The sequence below is a fragment of the Leptidea sinapis genome, chromosome 22 (assembly GCF_905404315.1).
Source record: "Leptidea sinapis chromosome 22, ilLepSina1.1, whole genome shotgun sequence".
Classification (NCBI taxonomy): Eukaryota; Metazoa; Arthropoda; class Insecta; order Lepidoptera; family Pieridae; genus Leptidea; species Leptidea sinapis.
The window spans coordinates 10,633,537-10,656,807 of record NC_066286.1 but is presented as its reverse complement, the minus strand read 5'-3'; the positions used below and the strand labels follow the sequence as shown (position 1 = coordinate 10,656,807).

The 23,271-nt window shown below is 34.9% G+C and overlaps 1 protein-coding gene across 1 annotated transcript in view; it reads right to left on the bottom strand.

Moving 5' to 3' along the window:
* Nucleotides 1-19,460, bottom strand: part of LOC126970774 (xylosyl- and glucuronyltransferase LARGE2s-like) — a 31,551-nt gene extending 12,091 nt beyond the window's left edge. Inside the window, exons 1-6 of the mRNA XM_050816847.1 lie at nucleotides 19,409-19,460; nucleotides 15,395-15,418; nucleotides 13,244-13,374; nucleotides 10,583-10,738; nucleotides 4,721-4,909; nucleotides 464-556 (exon numbers count right to left, since the gene is read on the bottom strand). Of these exons, the coding sequence (XP_050672804.1) occupies nucleotides 464-556; nucleotides 4,721-4,909; nucleotides 10,583-10,738; nucleotides 13,244-13,374; nucleotides 15,395-15,418; nucleotides 19,409-19,460 (645 nt within the window). The remainder of the gene's footprint in view (nucleotides 1-463; nucleotides 557-4,720; nucleotides 4,910-10,582; nucleotides 10,739-13,243; nucleotides 13,375-15,394; nucleotides 15,419-19,408) is intronic.
* Between the last annotated feature and the right edge of the window lie 3,811 nt (nucleotides 19,461-23,271).

Sequence of the window (23,271 nt, the reverse complement as noted above, 5' to 3'; positions counted from 1 at the left end):
CAACGGCGCCTATTTCTGCCGTGAAGCAGTAATGTGTAAACATTATTGTGTTTCGGTCTGAAGGGCGCCATAGCTAGTGAAATTGCTGGGAAAATGATACTTAACATCTTATGTGTCAAGGTGACGAGCGCAATTATAGTACGGTTCAGAATTTTTGGAGTTTTTCAAGAATCCTGAGCGGCACTGCATTGTAATGTGCAGGCTGTATCAATTACCATCAGCTGAAGGTCCTGCTCGTCTCGTGCTTAAAAGCACCTAAGTCGTATCAGTTCGGAAAAACAGCAGCCGGTAATTGATTCCACAAAGAGGCAAGAAATTTCTTGCAAAACACGTGGTTGTAGAATCCCAGACGTTTGCTGAAAGAAAATATTTTCTATTTGTTATTTTACATTTTTAAACTATTACATTACAATTTCTTCGTCTTGAAATATAGGTACAAAATTCAATTACAAAAAATTCCTACCTTATTCCATCCGAAGCCAGAGAACCGCGTGTCATACTTCGGTATTGATCTGTGCACAACCAGATACGGCTCATAATAAGACTGCCATTCCACCTGGAAGACATTCATATTCATAAGGGGCTATCCATAATAATTTATTTATTTATTTAAGGAAAACCAACAGCTAATACAATTTCTGTAGAAACTTAAATAGTAACAGATTAGCCAATTACAGGTTTACAGGTGGAGGGATATATCTAAGAGTTTTTTGAGGTACATTAAAATTAACTTTATGCAGCAGGATCTGGGCAATCGACATGATTGCTTATAATTTTTAACATAAATAAAAAGACAGTTATATTTCGCCGTTCTTTAAAGATATCTTAATAAATCGCCTCTGAACACTTTCTAGACGGTCAACATACGTACTATATGTAGGATTCCAAATTTGTGAAGCATATTCCAGATTACTTCTAACAAAAGTACAATATAGTATCTCAATAGTCTTAATATTATTAAAATTCTTTGAAATTCGCTTAATAAAACCTAATGCAATACCCAATAACACGTATTTTATTTTATTTATTTATTCTAAATGATACATCAACAGTACATATAAAAATTACATATAAAACTATCTAGGAAATTCCATTACTGATGCGAGTACCAATAATAGATGTACACAACATTCATACTTGCTGCTGTGATTATTATTAACTACTAGCTGACCCGACAGACGTTGTTCTGTATATAATAAATAAAATAATGTTTTTAAATGAATTTGTCAATAATATATCATAACATCAAGAATTACTTCGTAAAATATGCACCCTGCTGTCGTAATGAAATTCTTTCACAGCAGAACTGTCAAACCGTGCGTCAATAAATTATCTCGTAGGAATTATGTATGGACACATCAAAGGAAAAACAAAATTGTTGTTTTTATTTAATTCCGAACACTTTCATATTTATTCACCTTTTAAACCTTTCCTGGACTTCCACAAATAATTCAAGACCAAAATTAGCCAAATCGGTCCAGCCGTTCTCGAGTTTTAGCGAGACTAACGAACAGCAATTTTTATATATATAGATTACATACTTATTATTACTAACTATTAACTAATTACCAATATAATTTAAAATAAAATTTAATAACAATTTCAATTTGATTATAGACTTTAAGTTACATAAGTTTCATTATTACATATAAAAGGAAAAAAGATATTTATTTATTTATTTCTATATATACCGAGTGTTTTTTATTTATTGTAATGTTTTTTTTTATGGAGTAGGAGGACAAACGAGCGTACGGGTCACCTGGTGTTAAGTGATCACCGCCGCCCACATTCTCTTGCAACACCAGAGGAATCACAAGAGCGTTGCCGGCCTTTAAGGAAGGTGTACGCGCTTTTTTTGAAGGTACCCATGTCGTATCGTTCCGGAAACACCGCACAAGGAAACTCATTCCACAGATTTGTAGTACGCGCAAGAAAGCTCCTTGAAAACCGCACTGTGGAGGACCGCCTATTATTGTAATGTTTCCGAACATTACGTTTAAATTCCTGTAGACTATTGGAAAATATGTCTATGTTCAATATTTCTTTATTTATCTCATTGTACTGCCTAAGCAGTCGCGGTACTGGTGAAAATGAGCCTAAGTTTGTTCGATAGCCTGGTATATCAAAAATACACGAATTAGCTTTACGAGGCATGTTGTGAGGGACGTATATTTTAACAGCTTCTAATAATTTAGGGCAATAAATAATACCATTTATTAATTTAAATAGGAAAACTAAACCTGAATTAATTCGTATTTTATGGATTTTGTAATATAGAGTATGTAATTTCTATAAATTTTGACACGTGACGCTGACGTCACATAGCTTTTCTTCCCTCTATCCCATGTCTCACAATGTCACTCACATTTTCTTACATGTTGTCTCCGTTTGTAAAAAGCTGTAACACTTAGTTATGTATCTACTTCGAAGTCGTTTAATAATTTTTATTATTAGTGTATACAGGGCGGACTTATTTAATAAATAAAAATGAAATTCATGTTTATTCTGAAAATTTATTCTAAGAATGAATCGTCTTCAAGTTGTCTGCTCATGCACTGGCAGAGGTGAAAATTCGTGTCAGAGTTGAGCCCTACCACCCTTATACCCTGGCTCTTCTTCTTCCAATGCTCTCCTTGGAAGAGTCTTTGGGATTTTAGGCTTTTTCGCTATTTCATCGGACTGAAAACAATCACTGTAAAACTATTGTATGCATAATAATAGCTTATATTTCACATCTACAATAAATTAATATGTATATTTATCTATATGTATACAAGTACCCTTACATATTTATTTTTAAAATTTATTATCTTTAATACTTTATTATATATTACTAGCTGCCCCGACAGACGTTATGTAGATAATAAAAAAAATACTGTTTATAGGAATTTGCCAATAATATTTCAAAACATCAAGAATTATTCCGTAAAAAATGCTCCCTGTTTTTACAATGATTTTGTTACACAGCGGAACTGTCAAACCTAAACGTCAATGTCAAACGTCACTAAATTCTCTCATAGAAAATATGTCCATACAAAACAATTATTGAAAATAAAAATAATTATGGGTCCCAGATCGACATAAAAACTATCCTATCTCTCAAGTTGGACCAAACTGCACTCCATCAAGTACTCCCCATTAAAATCTGTTCATTAGTCCATGGCGGACAAACAACGTGTCACGTAATTTATATATATTATTAAGATTACTTTTAAAAGTTCAAAATAAACCCAATCAATAATACCTCACTATATTATTCTATAAAAATAACCTCTTTGTAGTCAACCCAAATGTTTTTAAGAATACCCTCAATTTTATTACTGACCGCTCAAGTACTAACCAGTAATATGTATGATAGATAAATGCTATCTATTTTCTCGTAGAACTGTCAAAAATTGTTTTTATAAGTTAAATTCTTATATACCGCTTTTATGTATTGAAGTAACTGTAAAAAACAATGTATCTGGAAGTAACTAGTATTAAAATACAGGCCCGGCCTAGTTTAATGCTAGTGACAACTAAAATAATATAAAATATTTTAATTAATTATTAGAAGCACTAACTAATTATGTAAAACTATAATTACTTTCGTCTTACGCTTATTTCTTGTGATAACATTCATATAACATCTTCACAGCTATAATATTATGTTTTATTTTTATGTTTTTATTTTTCAGCTGTTCGTATTAAATTTGCAAAATTTGGACAAATGTTTTCCGATGAGTCGCGATTCGGGTTTAGGCCTGATACAAGAAGGGTGCGAGTGTACCGTCGGCCCGGAAATACTGAAAGGCTCAGGTGCATTCAGGAAGTTCATCCATACAGCGGCTCAACAGTTATGGTATGGGCGTGTATTATGAAGTGTTCTTCAAGGCGAACTGAGCTCGTTTTTGTAGATGGAAACATGAACGCTGAAAATTACGTTGGGGATATTCTAAGACCTTATGTCCATCCATTTGCACAAACCTTTGGCTCCGATTTTACGTTAATGCATGACAATGCGCGTTCACATACAGCTCGGCGAACCAGTCAATGCTTGGCAACGGAGAACGTCCGGGTATTGCCCTGGCCTACACAATCGCCAGACCTCAACTCCATCGAGCACGCATTGGACATGCTCCAGAGACGTGTTTTGAAGGACTTGGACGGAGTGACAACAACCCAACAGCTGAAGGATTTGCTTCAATTCCATTGGGAGCGAATACCGCAAGATGGCATAAACATTCTCATTAACTCAATGAATAATCGTTGCCGACAAGTTCTGAATAGCAGAGGAGGCCATACTTTGTATTAAATTATCCTATTCTTTCACAATAAATACATTTTCTTTAGAAACTTCATTTTGTTAAAAAAATGTTAAGTTGCTAATGTACCTTAGTTTCTGCAGTATATTCTAATATTGTCAATTTCTGTTATTAAAAGAACTTATAGAGACAACAGCTGTTCTTTTTACATCATAGGACCGTAAAAATATTATTTTAAAAATAAAATACAACGTTATAATGTGAAAAACCATCCTAAAATTTAAATTAGTACATGTTGCTTAGACTTTTTGATGTGTGTATTAGTATGCAATTGCTGAGTTTGCGAATAAATAAATAAAATATTATTTATTAATTTCTACTATCATTTTTCATTTTTTATATTGCGTATCAGTTACGTTTGTTATTTTAACTGTAAACTAGTTCTACCATCTACCAAGTATAGAAGTATCAGTAACCTCGTATGGGGCAGTTGCCTCCGCCCACCTGGAGTAGTTGGTGGCTCGGTGACCCCTGGGCCATTCTCTGGCTCGGAAAGGGGCAACATCACCCCCGCGCTGATTCGCCAGTCGCGACAGCAGCGCTGACTTATACCGGGGCACTGAGGCGCGGTATCGCTGCGTTTCAAATGCCGGCACCACCAGACACTGAAATTAAGAGATTTTATTTTTATCTCTCGAAGCAGTTGATGGTGTACAGTCAGCACAAAACAATTTATACAATTTCTGGTATAATATCAAATCATTGTTTTTAATATCTTCTATTTAAAATAGTTAGATATTTATTAATTGTCCAATTAGCATGGCAGTGCCACTTACACTAATTGGACGAAACACTTAAAGGAAAAATTGCAAACAAAAAAGGAATATAAAAGAATAATTGAATTAATTATTGACACACATTTTTCACACAATATATCTTGCCCCAAGTTAAGCATATATTAAGCCTGTCTTATGGGTTACAAGATAATGATATATTTAATACAATATACTTACTTAAACATACATAAATTCATATAAACATACATACATCCATATTCATCATATAAATGCTTGCACCTACCGAGATTCGAACCCAATTATTATACAATATCGATGATCTGCGCGTACCTTAGTATTTCAGAAACTAGGGAAGTCCAACCATCATTAAACGGGTCCCATTGAGCATTCTTGTCCGAGCGCGTTGAAAGATGCCAATGAAAGCGGTATAGTTGCCATGGCTCGGGAAACGGTGCGATGAAGCGGTACCACGAAATAGTAGATTGTTAGTGGTCGAAGGAATCAATTCCCGAGGTATTTAGACCGATTTAGCCCGAGCGCAGCAAGGGCGGCTATAGTCCGAGTAGGAATTGATTCTTTTACCCGTGTTAAGCGCTTTACTTTTCATTTCGAATATGAGGTGAAACTAGTTGTTTATCTAAACTATTTATTGATATTAAATCATAAGATTTAAAATTAATTGTCAAATTAGGACAATTTATGACGACTTTTTAAATTTTAAATATGGAACTCTCCGCGTAATTGTTGCGGCTTATTCCGCTCAAAGAAGTTTGCGCTAAGTTCACACTGGCTGTTTAGAAAGTCACATGGCCGCAGCTTTTTTTTTAAATAGTTTTTTTTTACATAAAACTCTTCACAGCTGAAAGCAGTTCTATTTTTGAAGTTCATTCCGGCCCTTAGGTGGAAAGTAATTTGTATGAGTTTTTCCCTCTCTATGGAGGGTAGCAGCATTTTCCACCCAATAATCAGATCAAGACAACATTACTTTCCGAGTATGAGAAATGAAAAGTTTATTTTTTCGTGGGCGAAGATTACTGAATTTAGGGACACGTATACGACACAATTGCTCGTGAAGATCTGGAGCATCAGCGTTTCCTCGTAAAATTCGACACATAATTTTTAGTTATTGATATTAAATTAATTAATATTGATCTTAAAGTTGATACGTAATAAATATTTTAATATAGGCTGAGCCAATATGATCAAGCAAAAGAATCAATTGTTTAAATATTTCACAACGTTTCTCATATATAATTTTATTGTATTTCAGCATGATTTATACTTACAAAAATAGTAATCAATATTGATATAACAATAACAAAAATTAAATTGTGTTAATTTATACCATGTGTAATGTTACATACCAGGACTACAGGAATCGGAATACAAGATTTTAATTCTGCATAATATTAATTAACAGCAGTCAGTAATATACTTCTTACTAGGTACCAATACCGTAACAAACTAATACGGTTCTTCAATAATACCTACCCTAGCTGGATTAAAAGGCATAAAAAAGGCAAAAAAGGCATTTATTTTCTCAAAATTGATTCCTTTAGAATTATTTTTGATGTCATTTCTAATAACAACTAGATACTACTACCACTTCGGAAACAAATGGCGCTCTAAGAGAGAAGAAGCGGCGCAAGAAACTCTCCGAGCATTCTTCTTTTGCGCTCTTTTCAATGAAAATATACAATATTGTACAGTCATTTCTATCGCTATAAAATAATCACAATCTAGTCCCCAGGCTGTCCGATCATTTAGATATTCAGCAGTGGAGTAATAGGATTTACGATAGAGCCATTTTTTTTATAAAACATTTAAATTTATTTATAGATAATGCCTGAACAGTGGCTGGGACTTTATTATAGAAGTGTATACATTTACCCTTAAAGCTATTATGTATCTTATGAAGCCTACTAGAATTAGTTACAAGCAATCCCTTATTTCTAGTGTTATAATGTAATCTTATTAATAAACGCGATGTAAAGGTACTCCAAGTTTTTTTGACGACCTCTATAGCGCAGTGTTTAGTGATCCTGCCTACTGAGCTAGAGGTTCCGGGTTCGAATATCGGTAGGTGCAATCATTTAATCGATGAATATGTATGTTTAGGTAAGTATATTGTATTAAATATATCGTTGTCTTGTACCCATAGTACAGGCTATGCCTAGCTTGGGGTTAATTAATTTGTGTAAGAGTGTGTCAATATTATTATAAAGTTAACATAACTTCTCCCTGTCATGTGATTCTGTAGTGACAAAGGTAAGATAAAGACAAAAAATAAATCAATTTGGAATAACTTTACATCACGTTTATTAATAACTCAGAAAAGTTGTATCGCTTGTTGGGTGATTGCACTGACTGAGTTCACTTTATCGCTCAGTTACCTACTGAAAAATGAATGCAACTCAATCAAGTGCGCCTCTATATATACTCGTAAGGATTTTTCTCGAATGATGTCAAAAAGAATGAGGTCGAGATTCCTCTACGGTACGTAGTTGACAATTTCATAATAAACAAGTTGTTTACAAAACAGTTAAGTAAGTCGAGATTCCTCTACGCCGGTACGTAGTTGTCAATTTCATAATAAACAAGTTGTTTACAAAACAGTTAAGTAAGTCGAGATTCCTCTACGCCGGTACGTAGTTGTCAATTTCATAATAAACAAGTTGTTTACAAAACAGTTAAGTAAGTCGAGATTCCTCTACGCCGGTACGTAGCTGTCAATTTCATAATAAACAAGTTGTTTACGAAACAGTTAAGTAAGTCGAGATTCCTCTACGTCGGTACGTAGTTGACAATTTCATAATAAACAAGTTGTTTACAAAACTGTTAAGTAAGTCAAGGTCGAGATTCCTTTACGTCGGTACGTAGGTGTCAATTTCATAATAAACAAGTTGTTTACAAAACAGTTAAGTAAACGTAAGTCAAGGTCGAGATTCCTCTACGTCGGTACGTAGGTGTCAATTTCATAATAAACAAGTTGTTTACAAAACAGTTAAGTAAACGTAAGTCAAGGTCGAGATTCCTCTACGTCGGTACGTAGGTGTCAATTTCATAATAAACAAGTTGTTTACAAAACAGTTAAGTAAACGTAAGTCAAGGTCGAGATTCCTTTACGTCGGTACGTAGGTGTCAATTTCATAATAAACAAGTTGTTTACAAAACAGTTAAGTAAACGTAAGTCAAGGTCGAGATTCCTCTACGTCGGTACGTAGGTGTCAATTTCATAATAAACAAGTTGTTTACAAAACAGTTAAGTAAACGTAAGTCAAGGTCGAGATTCCTTTACATCGGTACGTAGGTGTCAATTTCATAATAAACAAGTTGTTTACAAAACAGTCAAGTAAATGTTAGTCAAGGTCGAGATTCCTCTACGTCGGTACGTAGGTGTCAATTTCATAATAAACAAGTTGTTTACAAAACAGTTAAGTAAACGTAAGTCAAGGTCGAGATTCCTCTACGTCGGTACGTAGGTGTCAATTTCATAATAAACAAGTTGTTTACAAAACAGTTAAGTAAACGTAAGTCAAGGTCGAGATTCCTTTACGTCGGTACGTAGTTGTCAATTTCATAATAAACAAGTTGTTTACAAAACTGTTAAGTAAGTCAAGGTCGAGATTCCTTTACGTCGGTACGTAGGTGTCAATTTCATAATAAACAAGTTGTTTACAAAACAGTTAAGTAAACGTAAGTCAAGGTCGAGATTCCTCTACGTCGGTACGTAGGTGTCAATTTCATAATAAACAAGTTGTTTACGAAACAGTTAAGTAAGTCGAGATTCCTCTACGCCGGTACGTAGTTGTCAATTTTATAATAAACAAGTTGTTTACAAAACAGTTAAGTAAACGTAAGTCAAGGTCGAGATTCCTCTACGTCGGTACGTAGGTGTCAATTTCATAATAAACAAGTTGTTTACAAAACAGTTAAGTAAACGTAAGTCAAGGTCGAGATTCCTCTACGTCGGTACGTAGGTGTCAATTTCATAATAAACAAGTTGTTTACAAAACAGTTAAGTAAACGTAAGTCAAGGTCGAGATTCCTCTACGCCGGTACGTAGTTGTCAATTTCATAATAAACAAGTTGTTTACAAAACAGTTAAGTAAGTCGAGATTCCTCTACGCCGGTACGTAGTTGTCAATTTCATAATAAACAAGTTGTTTACAAAACAGTTAAGTAAGTCGAGATTCCTCTACGCCGGTACGTAGTTGTCAATTTCATAATAAACAAGTTGTTTACGAAACAGTTAAGTAAGTCGAGATTCCTCTACGCCGGTACGTAGTTGTCAATTTCATAATAAACAAGTTGTTTACGAAACAGTTAAGTAAACGTAAGTCAAGGTCGAGATTCCTCTACGCCGGTACGCAGTTGACAATTTCATAATAAACAAGTTGTTTACAAAACAGTTAAGTAAGTCGAGATTCCTCTACGCCGGTACGTAGTTGTCAATTTCATAATAAACAAGTTGTTTACAAAACAGTCAAGTAAATGTTAGTCAAGGTCGAGATTCCTCTACGTCGGTACGTAGGTGTCAATTTCATAATAAACAAGTTATTTACAAAACAGTTAAGTAAACGTAAGTCAAGGTCGAGATTGCTCTACGTCGGTACGTAGGTGTCAATTTCATAATAAACAAGTTGTTTACAAAACAGTTAAGTAAACGTAAGTCAAGGTCGAGATTCCTTTACGTCGGTACGTAGGTGTCAATTTCATAATAAACAAGTTGTTTACAAAACAGTTAAGTAAACGTAAGTCAAGGTCGAGATTCCTTTACGTCGGTACGTAGTTGTCAATTTCATAATAAACAAGTTGTTTACAAAACAGTTAAGTAAACGTAAGTCAAGGTCGAGATTCCTCTACGTCGGTACGTAGTTGTCAATTTCATAATAAACAAGTTGTTTACAAAACAGTTAAGTAAACGTAAGTCAAGGTCGAGATTCCTCTACGCCGGTACGTAGTTGTCAATTTCATAATAAACAAGTTGTTTACAAAACAGTTAAGTAAGTCAAGGTCGCGATTCCTTTACGCCGGTACGAAGTTGTCTAATTGTATGACTCTAGAGAAAGTTCGACGTGATCTTCGTAAGACTATTTGACCCATGAAAGGTGCTAACCTGACGATGTGCTTTCGGGTTTTTTTTTATGACAATAAGGGACAAGACGAGCAGGACATTCAGCAGATGGTAATTGATACGCCCTGCCCATTACAATGCAGTGCCACTCAGGATTCTTGAAATATCCAAAAATTCTGAGTGGCACAACAATTGCGCTCGTCTCCTTGAGACATTAGATGTTAAATCTCGTTTGCCCAGTAATTTCACTAGCTACGGCGCCTTTTAGACCGAAACACAAATATTTTTATACATTACTGCTTTACGGCAGGAATAGGCGTCGTTGTAGTATCCATATCTAGCCGCCATCCTGTGTAAAGGAGACTCTCACTGGTTGGCTTCCATGTTCCAGGACCTGATTTCTAAGTGACACGAGGTAACTAATATGGCGGCCTTTTAACTAATTGCGGAGTTTCTTTTCATACCTTTTTCTGTGGATAAGGGTTGGTGAGTTTGATGGCAGCGCGGAGATGCTCGTACAGGCCCGCCATAGGAACAAAATCTGCGTCCATCAGGAACACGTATGGCGTGTTAACGTTCTCCAGGGCTACGTTGCGGAGATGGTTCACAGGATACCGGACCTAGAGCCACCAAACAGACTTTTTTAATACAGTTGCTCAAAAAGTGGCGTATTGCAGGGACGTATAGCGTTCGGGATGTGGGCTATTACATACAAGAGCTCTTTCTCTTTTTCCGAACAAGTGCGTTATCTTTCCCAACTGTCAAAATAATCTCTATTAAAAAGAAAAAACAAACCACGAAGTTCTTAAAAAAAATAAATCATAGAAGTTTTTATTATCCATTCAAATATTTCTAAAATAAGCTACTAATTTGTATCAATATCACACTAAATGATTTGATTCAATGAGTATAATGGCTAGGTTTCATTTCATTTTATCTCATTAAATTTCATTTTCATTTCGTATCAATAAAAAAAATCTACTGAATCTACTAACTACTCTCTTACTACTAACTCTACTACTAAAATCTACTGGCTGTATGTATAGTTCCCTTTGCCTACCCAGAATGGGTGAAGAAAACAAAAAAATCTCTGCTTATATTCTTTTACGGTTGGCGCCATTTTCCATGATTAGTTAGTTGAGTTTATTGTGTTTTTATTATTCTATTAAATTGCTTCATTTTTCGCAACATTATTCAAAATAGCTGTTCAGTACACGTGCGGAACCGTCATTGCAACTTGTTCCGACTGTCAACCCTCACCTTCGGCTGTGCCTCGGCTCGGGTACACATTTGTCGGAACTCTTTGCAATGACAGGCTTTCCGCACTCGTAATGAAATATACTAAACACCTCATATTACATATATACAATATATTATACAGAGCAATTAAATATGCAATGTTCATTCATGGGTTCCGTAGCAGCAAGTAACATAATATAAAAGTTCCTGTAGTTCGTTGTAACTTTGATCGATGTTTTAATAAAAGTGTATTTTTTTTTTCAAATAATATATTGATAATATGATTTATGACGTCTAAAAATATTTCCTAGATCTCGTTCAAACCAATTTTTTGTGGATTTGTGCATAGTAATGTACATCATAATATACAACATTTTACCACTTTGGATGTGTCTCTTGCGCAAACTACTTCAGTTTAGAAAAAAAATATATTAGAAACCTCAAAATCATTTTTGAAGACTTATCCATAGATGGACACTAATGCTTTTGATGATTTTTTTTTTAAGTTTCAGCTCTAAATATGGGGAACACCTAAATTTGTTTTTTTCTATTTAAAATCCTAATGCGGTTCACAGAATACATTTACTTACCAAGTTTTAACAGTATAGTTCAAATAGTTTCGGAAAAAAGTGACTGTGACATACGGACGGACAGACAGACAGACGTGAATCTATAAGGGTTCCGTTTTGTGCCATTTGGCTATGGAACCCTAAAAAGGAGCACAAATAGCAATATACAATAGAAACCGTCCGAATTAGGAGGTATTTAAACAATAAGTTACGTTCACTTACACTTACGCATGACTAACTTAAACTTACCACGACTTATTACAATTTGATTTCTACCAAAGAGGTCTTATTATAAAATAATATCTTGAAGAACTATCTTTTCTCGGTGGTTCATTGGCGATTGGTGCGATATCTTATACCCGATCCACATAACGATAACTAACATCTTGACTGTTGCTTCTCAATATATTCTTGATAATGTAATCTATGTTAGGCACATAACAGCCGTTCCCAATAATTTTCTTACTTGAAATAAAAATCGTAACTATCGTTGACTTTTCTGCCCCAATAAACTTATCGACGGTAACTCAACTTATTAGTACACGCTGTCTGTCAATGGGACGACGTATAGCTTACGAGCGATAGAAGTTTGTATGGAAATTGCAATTCACGCGTCCCAATATAAGGCGATAAGAATGACTTATCGGGTATATTGGGACAGCTTCAGATTATTGACCGTAGAAGGTTGTAATTTATCTGTATCTGTAGATAGTATATTGGGAACGGCCGTAAGTGAATTTTCTAGAAACTGTCATAACCGTAATGTTAACATAGTTAATGGTATAAGAAGTGTCTGTTTGAGCGATAGTGCAGGCATCGCTTCTTTCAACTGTCTTCAGCTTGAGACATTTGTCCATCGGGTGTTGTGTAGGTTGTTGGTGAGATTTTTTTTATGGAATAGGAGGACAAACGAGCGTACGGGTCACCTGGTGTTAAGTGATCACCGCCGCCCACATTCTCTTGCAACACCACAGGAGTCACAAGAGCGTTGCCGGCCTTTAAGGAAGGTGTACGCGCTTTTTTTGAAAGTACCCATGACGTATCGTCCCGGAAACACCGCACAAGGAAGCTCATTCCACAGCTTTGTAGTAAGTGGAAGATAGCTCCTTGAAAACCGCACTGGTGAGGACCGCCACATATCCAGATGGTGGGGATGATATTCTAACTTGTACCAAGCGAATGAATATCAAGAGTGACCTTTCGATGTATTTCATTGGCAGTTGTTATTTATATATGGGAAGGCCTAATTAAAAATTGTATAACATATAATATTGATAAATATTGCCCAATTTCGAATTCCATTGCGATAATACTCACATTATCGTGTTTAAAGACCAGATGGTATCCGATATTAGTTCTGAAGCTCAGCGTATCCGACCATTCTCCGATGAAAGCCTCAAACTTCGTAACTTCGCATTCAGACAGATATATCGCTGCACTGAGCGGACCTGTTAATAGCATTCATTTAATAAAGTAAAATAATTAATGTTCATATAGGACTTGTAAAAATAGCTTAAATCTATTTTTTTTATTATCGTGCGCAAAGTTCGATTTTGCGCATGCATTTGCGTTCGCAAAGTACCACTTTCCCTCACGATAACATGAGCGTGCGGGAATATAGCTGAGCGTGCGGGAATGTGATGAGCGTGCGGGAATGTATGGAAATAATTATAGTGGTCGATCTTTGCGCAACTTAATAGGAAAAATACCTAATATACGATACTCGTGCGCACGTAGGTCAACCCGCACCCGCTTCGTTCGTGCGGGAACGACCTACTTTGAGCAATTGTATCGTAATGTACTATTTTTAAGTCCGTTTAACAGAATACATACTCAAAACTTTAATAAACACAAAATGAACGTACTAAATCTGCTAATATTGTTGTACATTAAAAAAGCACCGTGTGGCTAAAATTTGATACAGTATTTTTCAAAGTTAAAGTTAAATAAAATTTATTCAATTAGGCTTAAAATAAGTGCTTTTCAATCGTCATTATAAATATTTCTATTAAATTATTGAATCTACCATAATATGTTCGGAAAAAGTAGCGCTCGTGAGAAGAACATACAATAAACTCAACTGCCATTCTTTTCAGTCAATAGAGTATTTTACAATGGCTGTTATATACAAAACCAATAACTTTGTAAGGTTTATCCAATATATGAATTGGGTTTAAAGTTAAAAGCGTTTAAATATTAAATTTTGATAAAAGTAATAAAGACCAATTGTATAAATATAAGTGATCGTATATTTATACAATTGGTCATTATTAGAAATGACATCAAAAAGAATTGTAAAGGAATCAATTTTGAGAAAATAAATGCCTTTTATATTAGATGCATCAACCTTTAGAGCTTGAATTAATTGTTTAAGGATGCTTCGTGAACATGATGGTCGTGATTACTGTCATAAGTAGTAATCGCATCCAACAAATACCTACAATGATTTATTAACTACTTATATATTATAACAGGTCTAACTGGCACCAAAAAGCAGCACTCGTTCACAAGTTGACGCATGGACCAGCCATCGTTTCCCTTCGCACATATTTGAGGGACACGACGCCGCCGCAAGCAATGCCATTTTTGCTATACACATAGCATTTAAACATAAAGTTACAATATCGTATAAGTCTCACTATAATAGTCATACTGTAGGTACCTAAGACCGGTGATAGTATTATGCGGTTGGACCGGTTTTTTTATTAAATTAAGGAAGCGAGACGAGCATGACGGTCAGCTGATGATAATTGATACGCTCTGCCCATTACAGAGCGGCACTACAATTGCGCTCGTCACCTTGAGACATAAGATGTTAAGTCTCATTTGCCCAGTAATCTCACTAGCTACGGCGCCCTTCAGACCTTAACACAATGACGCTTACACATTACTGCTTCACGGCAGAAATACGCGCCGTTGTGGACATTATCTAGCCGACATTCTGTGCAAAGGAGCCTCCCACTGTTACTAACCGCATTAGTCATTGTCGACATTTGGCTCGAATGTGCAGATTTCAGTCTTTCACGGTTTTCCAGCTGCGGTGGTCGCGTCATTGAGCGGTGGGTCTAAATGGATACCCCCTTCGATGCAGCAAGGCACTCTATTGAAAGACGAATTTCAAATTCTATTTTTGGTACTAAATGATGCGCGCGCCCTTCGTCCGCGTAGATAAAGGGTTTTTAAAAATAATAAGCAAGTTTGAAATTGAAGATTATCTCGTGTCCTGTTCCAGTTCCGGTTCCGGTTCCCGTTTTCGCTCCCGTTCCCAACATATTGTATGAATCTTATTTCGATGATGATTGCTATGGCAAACTTAACAAAAATACCCTTTTTTTTCGTTATCAAATGTGTACATCAATATTAGCGATTGGAGCTTCTATGTTAGGATACTCCGCTATTCAATGGCATATTTAAGAGAGAGTTGTGATCAAATTAATTAAATACTTTTTACAATACTTGCATACTTACTTACCCTCCCAATACTTGACAAGCCTCTCGAGAAACTGCAGTCTATCCATAGACAACTGTACCGCCAGAGTCACGTCAAAAGCGTCGAAACTCGAGTAACTATAGTCCATGTAGTTTATATGAGTGCGCAGTTTAACTCTCGTGGCGGCGCGAAAACTTTGACATAAGTCGGAATTGTTTGTCTAAAAATAATATTCAATATCAATGACGTTCGATACATATGACCATAGCCTTAGGTCTGAGGCATTGGTTTTGGAATGGGTGGTAGTTTTTGACTTTCAATAAGTGATATTACATCCTATTTTGAATAAAAATATTTGAATTTGAATATGCTCACCTTATGTGTCACCACTTCATGCTGCCAGCAGCGGTGAAGTTTTTCCCTGAGCAGGTTACCATCAAAGTTAACATACGATAGGTGAATATTTCTAAAGAACTCGGCATCGCGTATCTTGATGTTGTACTTACTCGGCGAGTTCCAGTGAATTATCTGTAAATTAATAGTTATTTATGCAACAGTTGTGTAATAAGGGGTATTAAAACACGAATGCGGGTTTATATAATAGTATCACATATGTTTTAATACCTAATTATCAACAGTTGCATACAAGACTTTACCTACACCCATAATATGAATCCTCTATAAAATATTCTGAAACAGTTAGCTTACGGCTAACATTAAAAAAGCCAGTCCTATTAACCATTACATAATCCAAACGAGTGTTGTAATGTTGTACTGAATTTCATTACTACACTCGTTTGGATGATGTAATGGTTAATAGGACATTCATGCGTGTTTTAATGTTAGCAATAATCTAACTGTTTTACAATCTTTAATAGAGTATTTAAAGCGTGGGTGTAGATAAAACAACGTAATATGCCCATTGGTCAACATTTGATCACTTAACAGTTGGAAGTCTGTTCATAGGGTATATATTATAAATCAAGTATTGAAATAGCGAAATCTTTATGACGCCATTTGTGGTAATGTCATTTGACAGTAGGCCTACTCTGAGCTCTGAGACCAATAACATTCTATACATATAGGCATATCACGTCGTATAAAACAAAGGTGAAATGTGGAACATGCCACAAATTATACCATAATAAGCTTCGACTGATATATCTATACATTGCCGCATTTACTCCAGTTGTTTAAAATATTCTTGGTTAAAAAGGAGCAATGTAAAACATTATTCCGTTCAGATTTGATTCGGACAGTGACAGTTGACACACGACTAAGAAGAAAAGTGTGCTTACATTATTTTTAAGCACAGTTTTGCCGTTCCACTATCTGACTGCGAATTTAATTTTGAGACTTAAAATGGAATTTTTCATGCGAACTAATATGACTAAGGGGCCTTCAAGCATAGAACCTACTCCCATCTTAAGGAATAGCAACATATATCTGGTAATGCGGTTTGTCCATGTAGCATGGTTTTCGTCGTCCATCAGGTATATGTGGCCTTTATAAGGATTGTGATATATTAAATAAAATATTACCAATTAAAAAAATAATAATGTAGGTACTTAACTTAAAAAATAAATTAACAAGTAAGGCCTATTATAATGTGAAATATTATTTGAATGATAAATTGGGACTAATGTTTCTAAATTTATTGTTATTATACTAACTCATTTGAATGCTATTAACACTTAATAACTTATTCAAGTTTAAGAGTGAATAAATTTTGAATTTGAATTTAAATTTAAATGAAATAGAACAGGTCCTATCGTTCACCAGTGGAAACATACCTTGACATTATTAACATCTTCGCCATAACAATTCTTGGCTAAAGTATGCGTAGACATTTGCACATTGTAAACACAGCTCACATTATACACAAAACTTGGATTGGTCTTCAACACAGCATTGATAACATCCTGGTCAGCTAGGGTTGTCTTCTTGAGAGTTTCCAGGTACTTCGTTGTGACATCTTGCCAGAGCTTAGTCCAGTCTGTGAGCGCTCTAAGTTTCTGCAGGTCTAAGAGCATCACTCCTGTGTTGAAACCCCGACCCAAGGCAGGCCAGTGGTTCTCAATATAGTACCAGTTGCTCTCATTCTCAACCAGACCTATAAACTGAAATATCATATCTATACTGGAGAAAGTGGGAGGAGGAGAGGGTGGAGATGTCTATAAAAAGCGATGTCCCGGGCGTCGACAGACTTTTTTTTTTATGAAAATAAGGAAAGAGACGAGCAGGACGTTCGGCTGATGGTAATTGATACGCCATATGAAAAACCCAAATATTTTGAGCGGCACTACAATTGCGCTCGTCATCTTGAGACTTGTTAAGTCTCATTTGCCCAGTAATTTCACTTGCTATGGCGCCTTTCAGACCGAAACACAATGCTTACACATTACTGCTTCATGGCAGAAATAGGCGCCGTTGTGGTTCCCATAATCTAGCCGGCTTCCTGTGCAAAGGAGCCTCCCACTGGTAAAGCTTTTCAACCATTGACTAGTTAGGGCATTACTCTGTCCGATTACTGTTTCAATATTTGTTATGTTTTTAAAGATACCCTCACTTCTGGGATCAATTACACAAATAAAATTTGAAGACAAAATTTTATGAACGATGCGGGTCTCAAACCCGCGACCACTCGCATTCCGCCCAAGCACTCTCCCAACTGAGCCAACCGTTCGACGACGACATGTCCTGCGTTGAGAGTTAAGTACGCAGTGCAGGGCACAACCGTGAACTCATAAAACTCACCCTGAAGGACCTCCGATTGTTCCGAAAATAGTCGTATTTACACCAATTGCATATGAGTTAATATACAGTTTTTTAAAGTTTTAATCTACCATCCCTTGGCAAAAAGAATTCCTCAGGCCTGCGAAGAAGAGGCACAAAAAACTCAGCGAGACTTCTGTTTCTTTATAAATCAGTATGAATAAACCACATCAAAATCAGTATGTTAGTTTGAAAAGATAAGATAACATTTATTACGGAAAGATTTGGATTACCTGTTCATCTGTCATATTTTTAAACATACTCCATAGCTCAGCAACATCACAAAGGAATGTCAGATCGGAATCCAATACAATTACTTGCCTCAAGCTCAGAGGCAGTATACTTGGAAACAATAGTTTGACCAGGGTGTATATGCCCGAGTAATGACTGTTTGGTATCCACCGCACTTCGATAAGCCTATTCTGGGCATTATATCGAGTATATTTAACTGAAACATGGAACAATAATATGAAGCTATTTATGGAATGGATTTGCATTTCCTTAAGTATATCATCGGCTATGTAAATAAGAAATTTTGTATTGGTCATCAACAAAAAACCTGTATTCAAATTTGGAGTCCATTTATGTCAAAAATATCGATCATAATAATTGTTATTTATGCAACTGCTGTGTAATAAGGGCTATTAAACACGAATGTGATAATAGTATCACATGAGTGTTTTAATACCTAATTATCAACAGTTGCATACAAGACTTTATCTACACCCATTATATGAATATTCTTTAAACAATTCTGAAACAGTTAGCTTACTGCTAACGTTAAAAAGCCAGTCCTAGTAACCATAATATCACCCAAAGTAGTGTTATTATGAAAACGGATGATATAATGTTGTACTTACTTTCATTACAACACTCGTTTGGATGATGTAATGGTTATTACAACATTGGGTGGTTTATTGTTGACAATAAGCTAATTGTTTTAGAATTTTTAATAGAGGATGTAAAGCATGGGTGTAGATAAAATTTATTACTTAACACCATTTTACATTTTTACTTAATATAATTAATTTACACAAACAAAATTTTGTGAATGCGGGACTCGAATCCACAACCTCTGGCGTTCCATGCCAGTGCTCTAACCAACTGAGCCAACCATTATAAAATCTTATATGCTTTGTTCAACTCTCAGGTTCTCTCTCTGCACGGCGTTCCGTGAGAACCTCATTGTTCAAAAAATTATGTTTTTCAAATTTTATTTGTGTACAAACTGTATTATCAAACCAAATACTCATTCAAACTGAAAATAAATGACATACCATCAGGCAATTCCCAAGTGTCAAAAAGTGCACTTATAACATGTTCTGACATAGTATCGACAATAATATGAAAGTGTAACGGATTCTGTCTATGATGTAACAGAGATTTGAGCATGGGAGTTATATTTCGTGTACACTTTCCCATACACACAAGAGCTATATGCACTGTTTCACATAATGAACCCACATTGTCTGGTATCTGAAAATAAATTTGTTGCAATTTTACTTTTAACTTAAGAAATATGTTAAATTACATACTTAATTTCATCAAAAAGAACAACAACAGTGTTAAAAAAATATATATATTACATGTGAAGTATTCCCAACTATACCAGGAAAGAAATTAGCTGAAATTTCAGGCTAAAGAACTTTTAATAGATTAGGATTATGTTAAAAGGGATTATAGGGTCACTGTCAGCTTTCTTCAGTACATCTGGATCATGTCACTAAACAATATGAGATTTCTCAAAAAGAAATAGCAGAACATATCATTGCTATGGATGGCTTGATTGAGTTGGCTAACAATACAGAATGATTTAACTCAATTTTCAATTTTTATTTACTTATTATTTCAATCAGATTTGTAAAGAGAAGTAGGTAATACACAATTATTGTCTTGGTGAATCTGGAAAATAAATTTGAAATTCTTACCTCAGGTACCTTATACGAAAGTTCAGTGTAAACAGGCATTTGATTTAACTCATCCACACTTTTTGAAATCCTCAACTGTTTTTTGTACACTACATGTTCCTTCTCCAATACACTCATATTTGATATCAACCACCAATAGTATGTTAAGCAGAGGAGTACCCATAATCCAAGTGGAATCCCAAATCTGGTCCGGTAGTATATACAGTACACATTATTTGTACTGAAACTCATTTTTCTTGCGTCATTTTAAGCACTATAGAATTATTTTATATCGGATAGTAATGTCATTTTAAAATTACTAAGTATTGGAGAAAATTATAATTTATTTTAGATTTATCCATTTGGCTGAGTCTATAACTTGCTATAACTATCTATATTGTTCCATTACAAAAAAATATTAAAGAACTGTATCTTGTAAAATTTTAATTCTTTATTTAAATTTATGTAGGTTTCTTCACTGAAATCAAATTGTTTATTAATTATTCAAATAAATGGAAAGAAATTAGTTGCTACCTGATATATATTTTAACTAAATAAGTTTAAAACACACAAGGCACACTGTGATAAATACAATCGATCGATATTTTATTATTTATTTACTTTAGCAAGTAGTAATCTCATATCAAGGTCCAAGTGGTGTTCTGTCAATTGTCACCTGATCTGTCATAACTCTGCAGTCATCTGTTTTTTCTGACTGAGCTTGAAAAATTGTCAATGTCTTTATGACATATATTCTTTGGTGTTCGGAGACCAGTTTAGACCACAGAGTACCTACCTATTTTATTTTACTTGACTTAAAAGTAGGTCTACTTTTCATTTAGATTTCTTAAACTTTTACTGAATATTTGTAGTTTTTTGTAAATCTACCGTAATAATTGTTATTTAATTCAAAATGATATTTTTTTTGTATTGTACGAAATCATGCTAACCATTGAAATTAAACAGACCTATGTAATATATCGCTCATGTAGAATAATACCGTAAGAGCGATTTATGGCGCGGATTGTGACTGTGGCCCTCCGCCGAACCCCAGGAGTGAAACTAATAATGGCGGCGACTTCTATCTATCGCGGGGCGGTGGCTCTGCGAGAATGGCAGTAAAAGCGCGGGTGCACCACAGTACCTACTCTCATCTTCCGTGCTTCTTGTTTATAAGCATGGCAAGTGTTGTTGCAGCGTGTAAGACGACTACTTATATAAGATGCGTCTTAAACTCTGAGTTGCAATTTTTGCAGTAGAAGTGGAAAAAACCATGTGGTGTCGTGGGACACCGGATAGGAACGAAGTTCCTTATTATAAAAATATTAATCTTACTAATTTACTAAAAAAATGAGCAGTTGCCACTGGATTCCACTGTATAAAATAAAAAAAAGTTTGTGTATACTTATATGTGCACGCAAGAAGTTATACTTCATTGGCGTAACAAAACGAATCCTTAAAATTATTTATTCGTCGTGCTATTCTACGTTTGTAGAAATAACAATATTGTAAAAATCGTGAAATAAATTTTTGAATATTAACGAATATGGCTGTATTGGCTTGAACCCTTTGCCTGTCCTAATAATGGACGAAGAAACCAAATTCCAATTCAAATATTTTTATTCAAAATAGGATGTGACATCACTTATTGAAAGTCAAAACTACCACCCATTCCAAAATGAAGGCCTCAGACCTGAGTAGAATGGGTGCAATAAACCCAGCGGGCTTTTTTTTTCATCGAAAAAATATGTTGACAAAGTAATATTGTACAATTAAACTTATTATTTAATATCCTGAGGGCGGTCACTCCATTCCCAATCTGTGGTATCATTAAGAAAGTCATTTATGTTATAGTAACCTTCACCACACAAACGTTTTTTAACAATTCTTTTGAATAACGTAATACTTTTGTTTTGAACATTTTCTGGGATCTTGTTGTAAAAGCCCATACATCGCCCCGCAAAAGACTAATTAGTAACTCGACTTATTCGAGCAGTAGGCATCATAAGTTTATGTCTGTTCCTGGTGCTAACATTATGGTTCTGACAGTTTCTCGCAAATTCACTTATGTGCCTATGAACAGACATTACATTATCAAGAATATATTGAGAAGCAACAGTCAAGATGTTAAATTCTTTGAATTTTGCTCTCAAAGATTCTTTAGGACCTAGGTTATAAATAGCGCGAGTAGCCCTCTTCTGTGGCACAAAAAAAAATGTCGCAATCGCCAGAAAATTTCTGAATGAATTTTATTTTTAGATGTCGTTGTGTGTTATTGTGCGCGCGCAACGTAATAGTCAAAGAAATTTATCTTCAATAACATATAATACAATATAAATTACACTACATTACAATATAAATTTATGTCAATAATTGTTACTTGTCAATTATTTATATTTAAATAATAATAAATAATAAATAAATTTCGTTTATTTCAAAGATTACATATACATTTTTTTAGTGGTTAAGACTTCCCAGTAAGTTGTCTTAGGACACTTGTATTGGGAATATCTAAAAATATATCTAAATAATAATAATCTTAGGTTCTGGACTTTTTTCCCGGTTATGGTACCCCTCCGCATCGTCCCTTATGGAACTTCGATCCAAAAATGTAAAAGTCAATATAATTCTCTCGAACTACTTGAGATTTTTGTTTATATTATAATTCATCAAAATTGAAGACATCCGTATTATAAGGTATATCTATTTTTCAATAAAATGTACTTTTTGGGTTGTTCACCTAATCAATAACGGCCATTCCCAATATGCTATGTACAGATAGAGATAAATTACTACCTGCTACTGTCAGTAATTAGCTTTCAATAATCTGAAGCTGTCGCAATATAAGGCGATAAGTATGACTTATCGGCTCTCGTTACTTATCGGTCGGACGCATGAATTGAAATTTCCATTCAAACTTCTATCGCTGGTAAGCAATACGTCGTCCCATTGACAGACAGCGTGTTCGGATAAGGTGAGTTACCGTCGATAAGTTTATTGGGACAGAAAAGTCAAAGATAGTATATATAGATAGGGTATAAAAATTTCTTTATCAATCTTATTTTTATACTTGGAAAATTGAAATGATAATGGGAAATAATAAAAACAAACAAAATAGCGTGGAGCACTGGCACAAATGAGTAATAGTCTATACACTACACGGTCAGTTGTTACGAACAATAGGCGCCGCTCGACCGTCACGCGACATGCAACACACAGACGAAAAAGTTTGA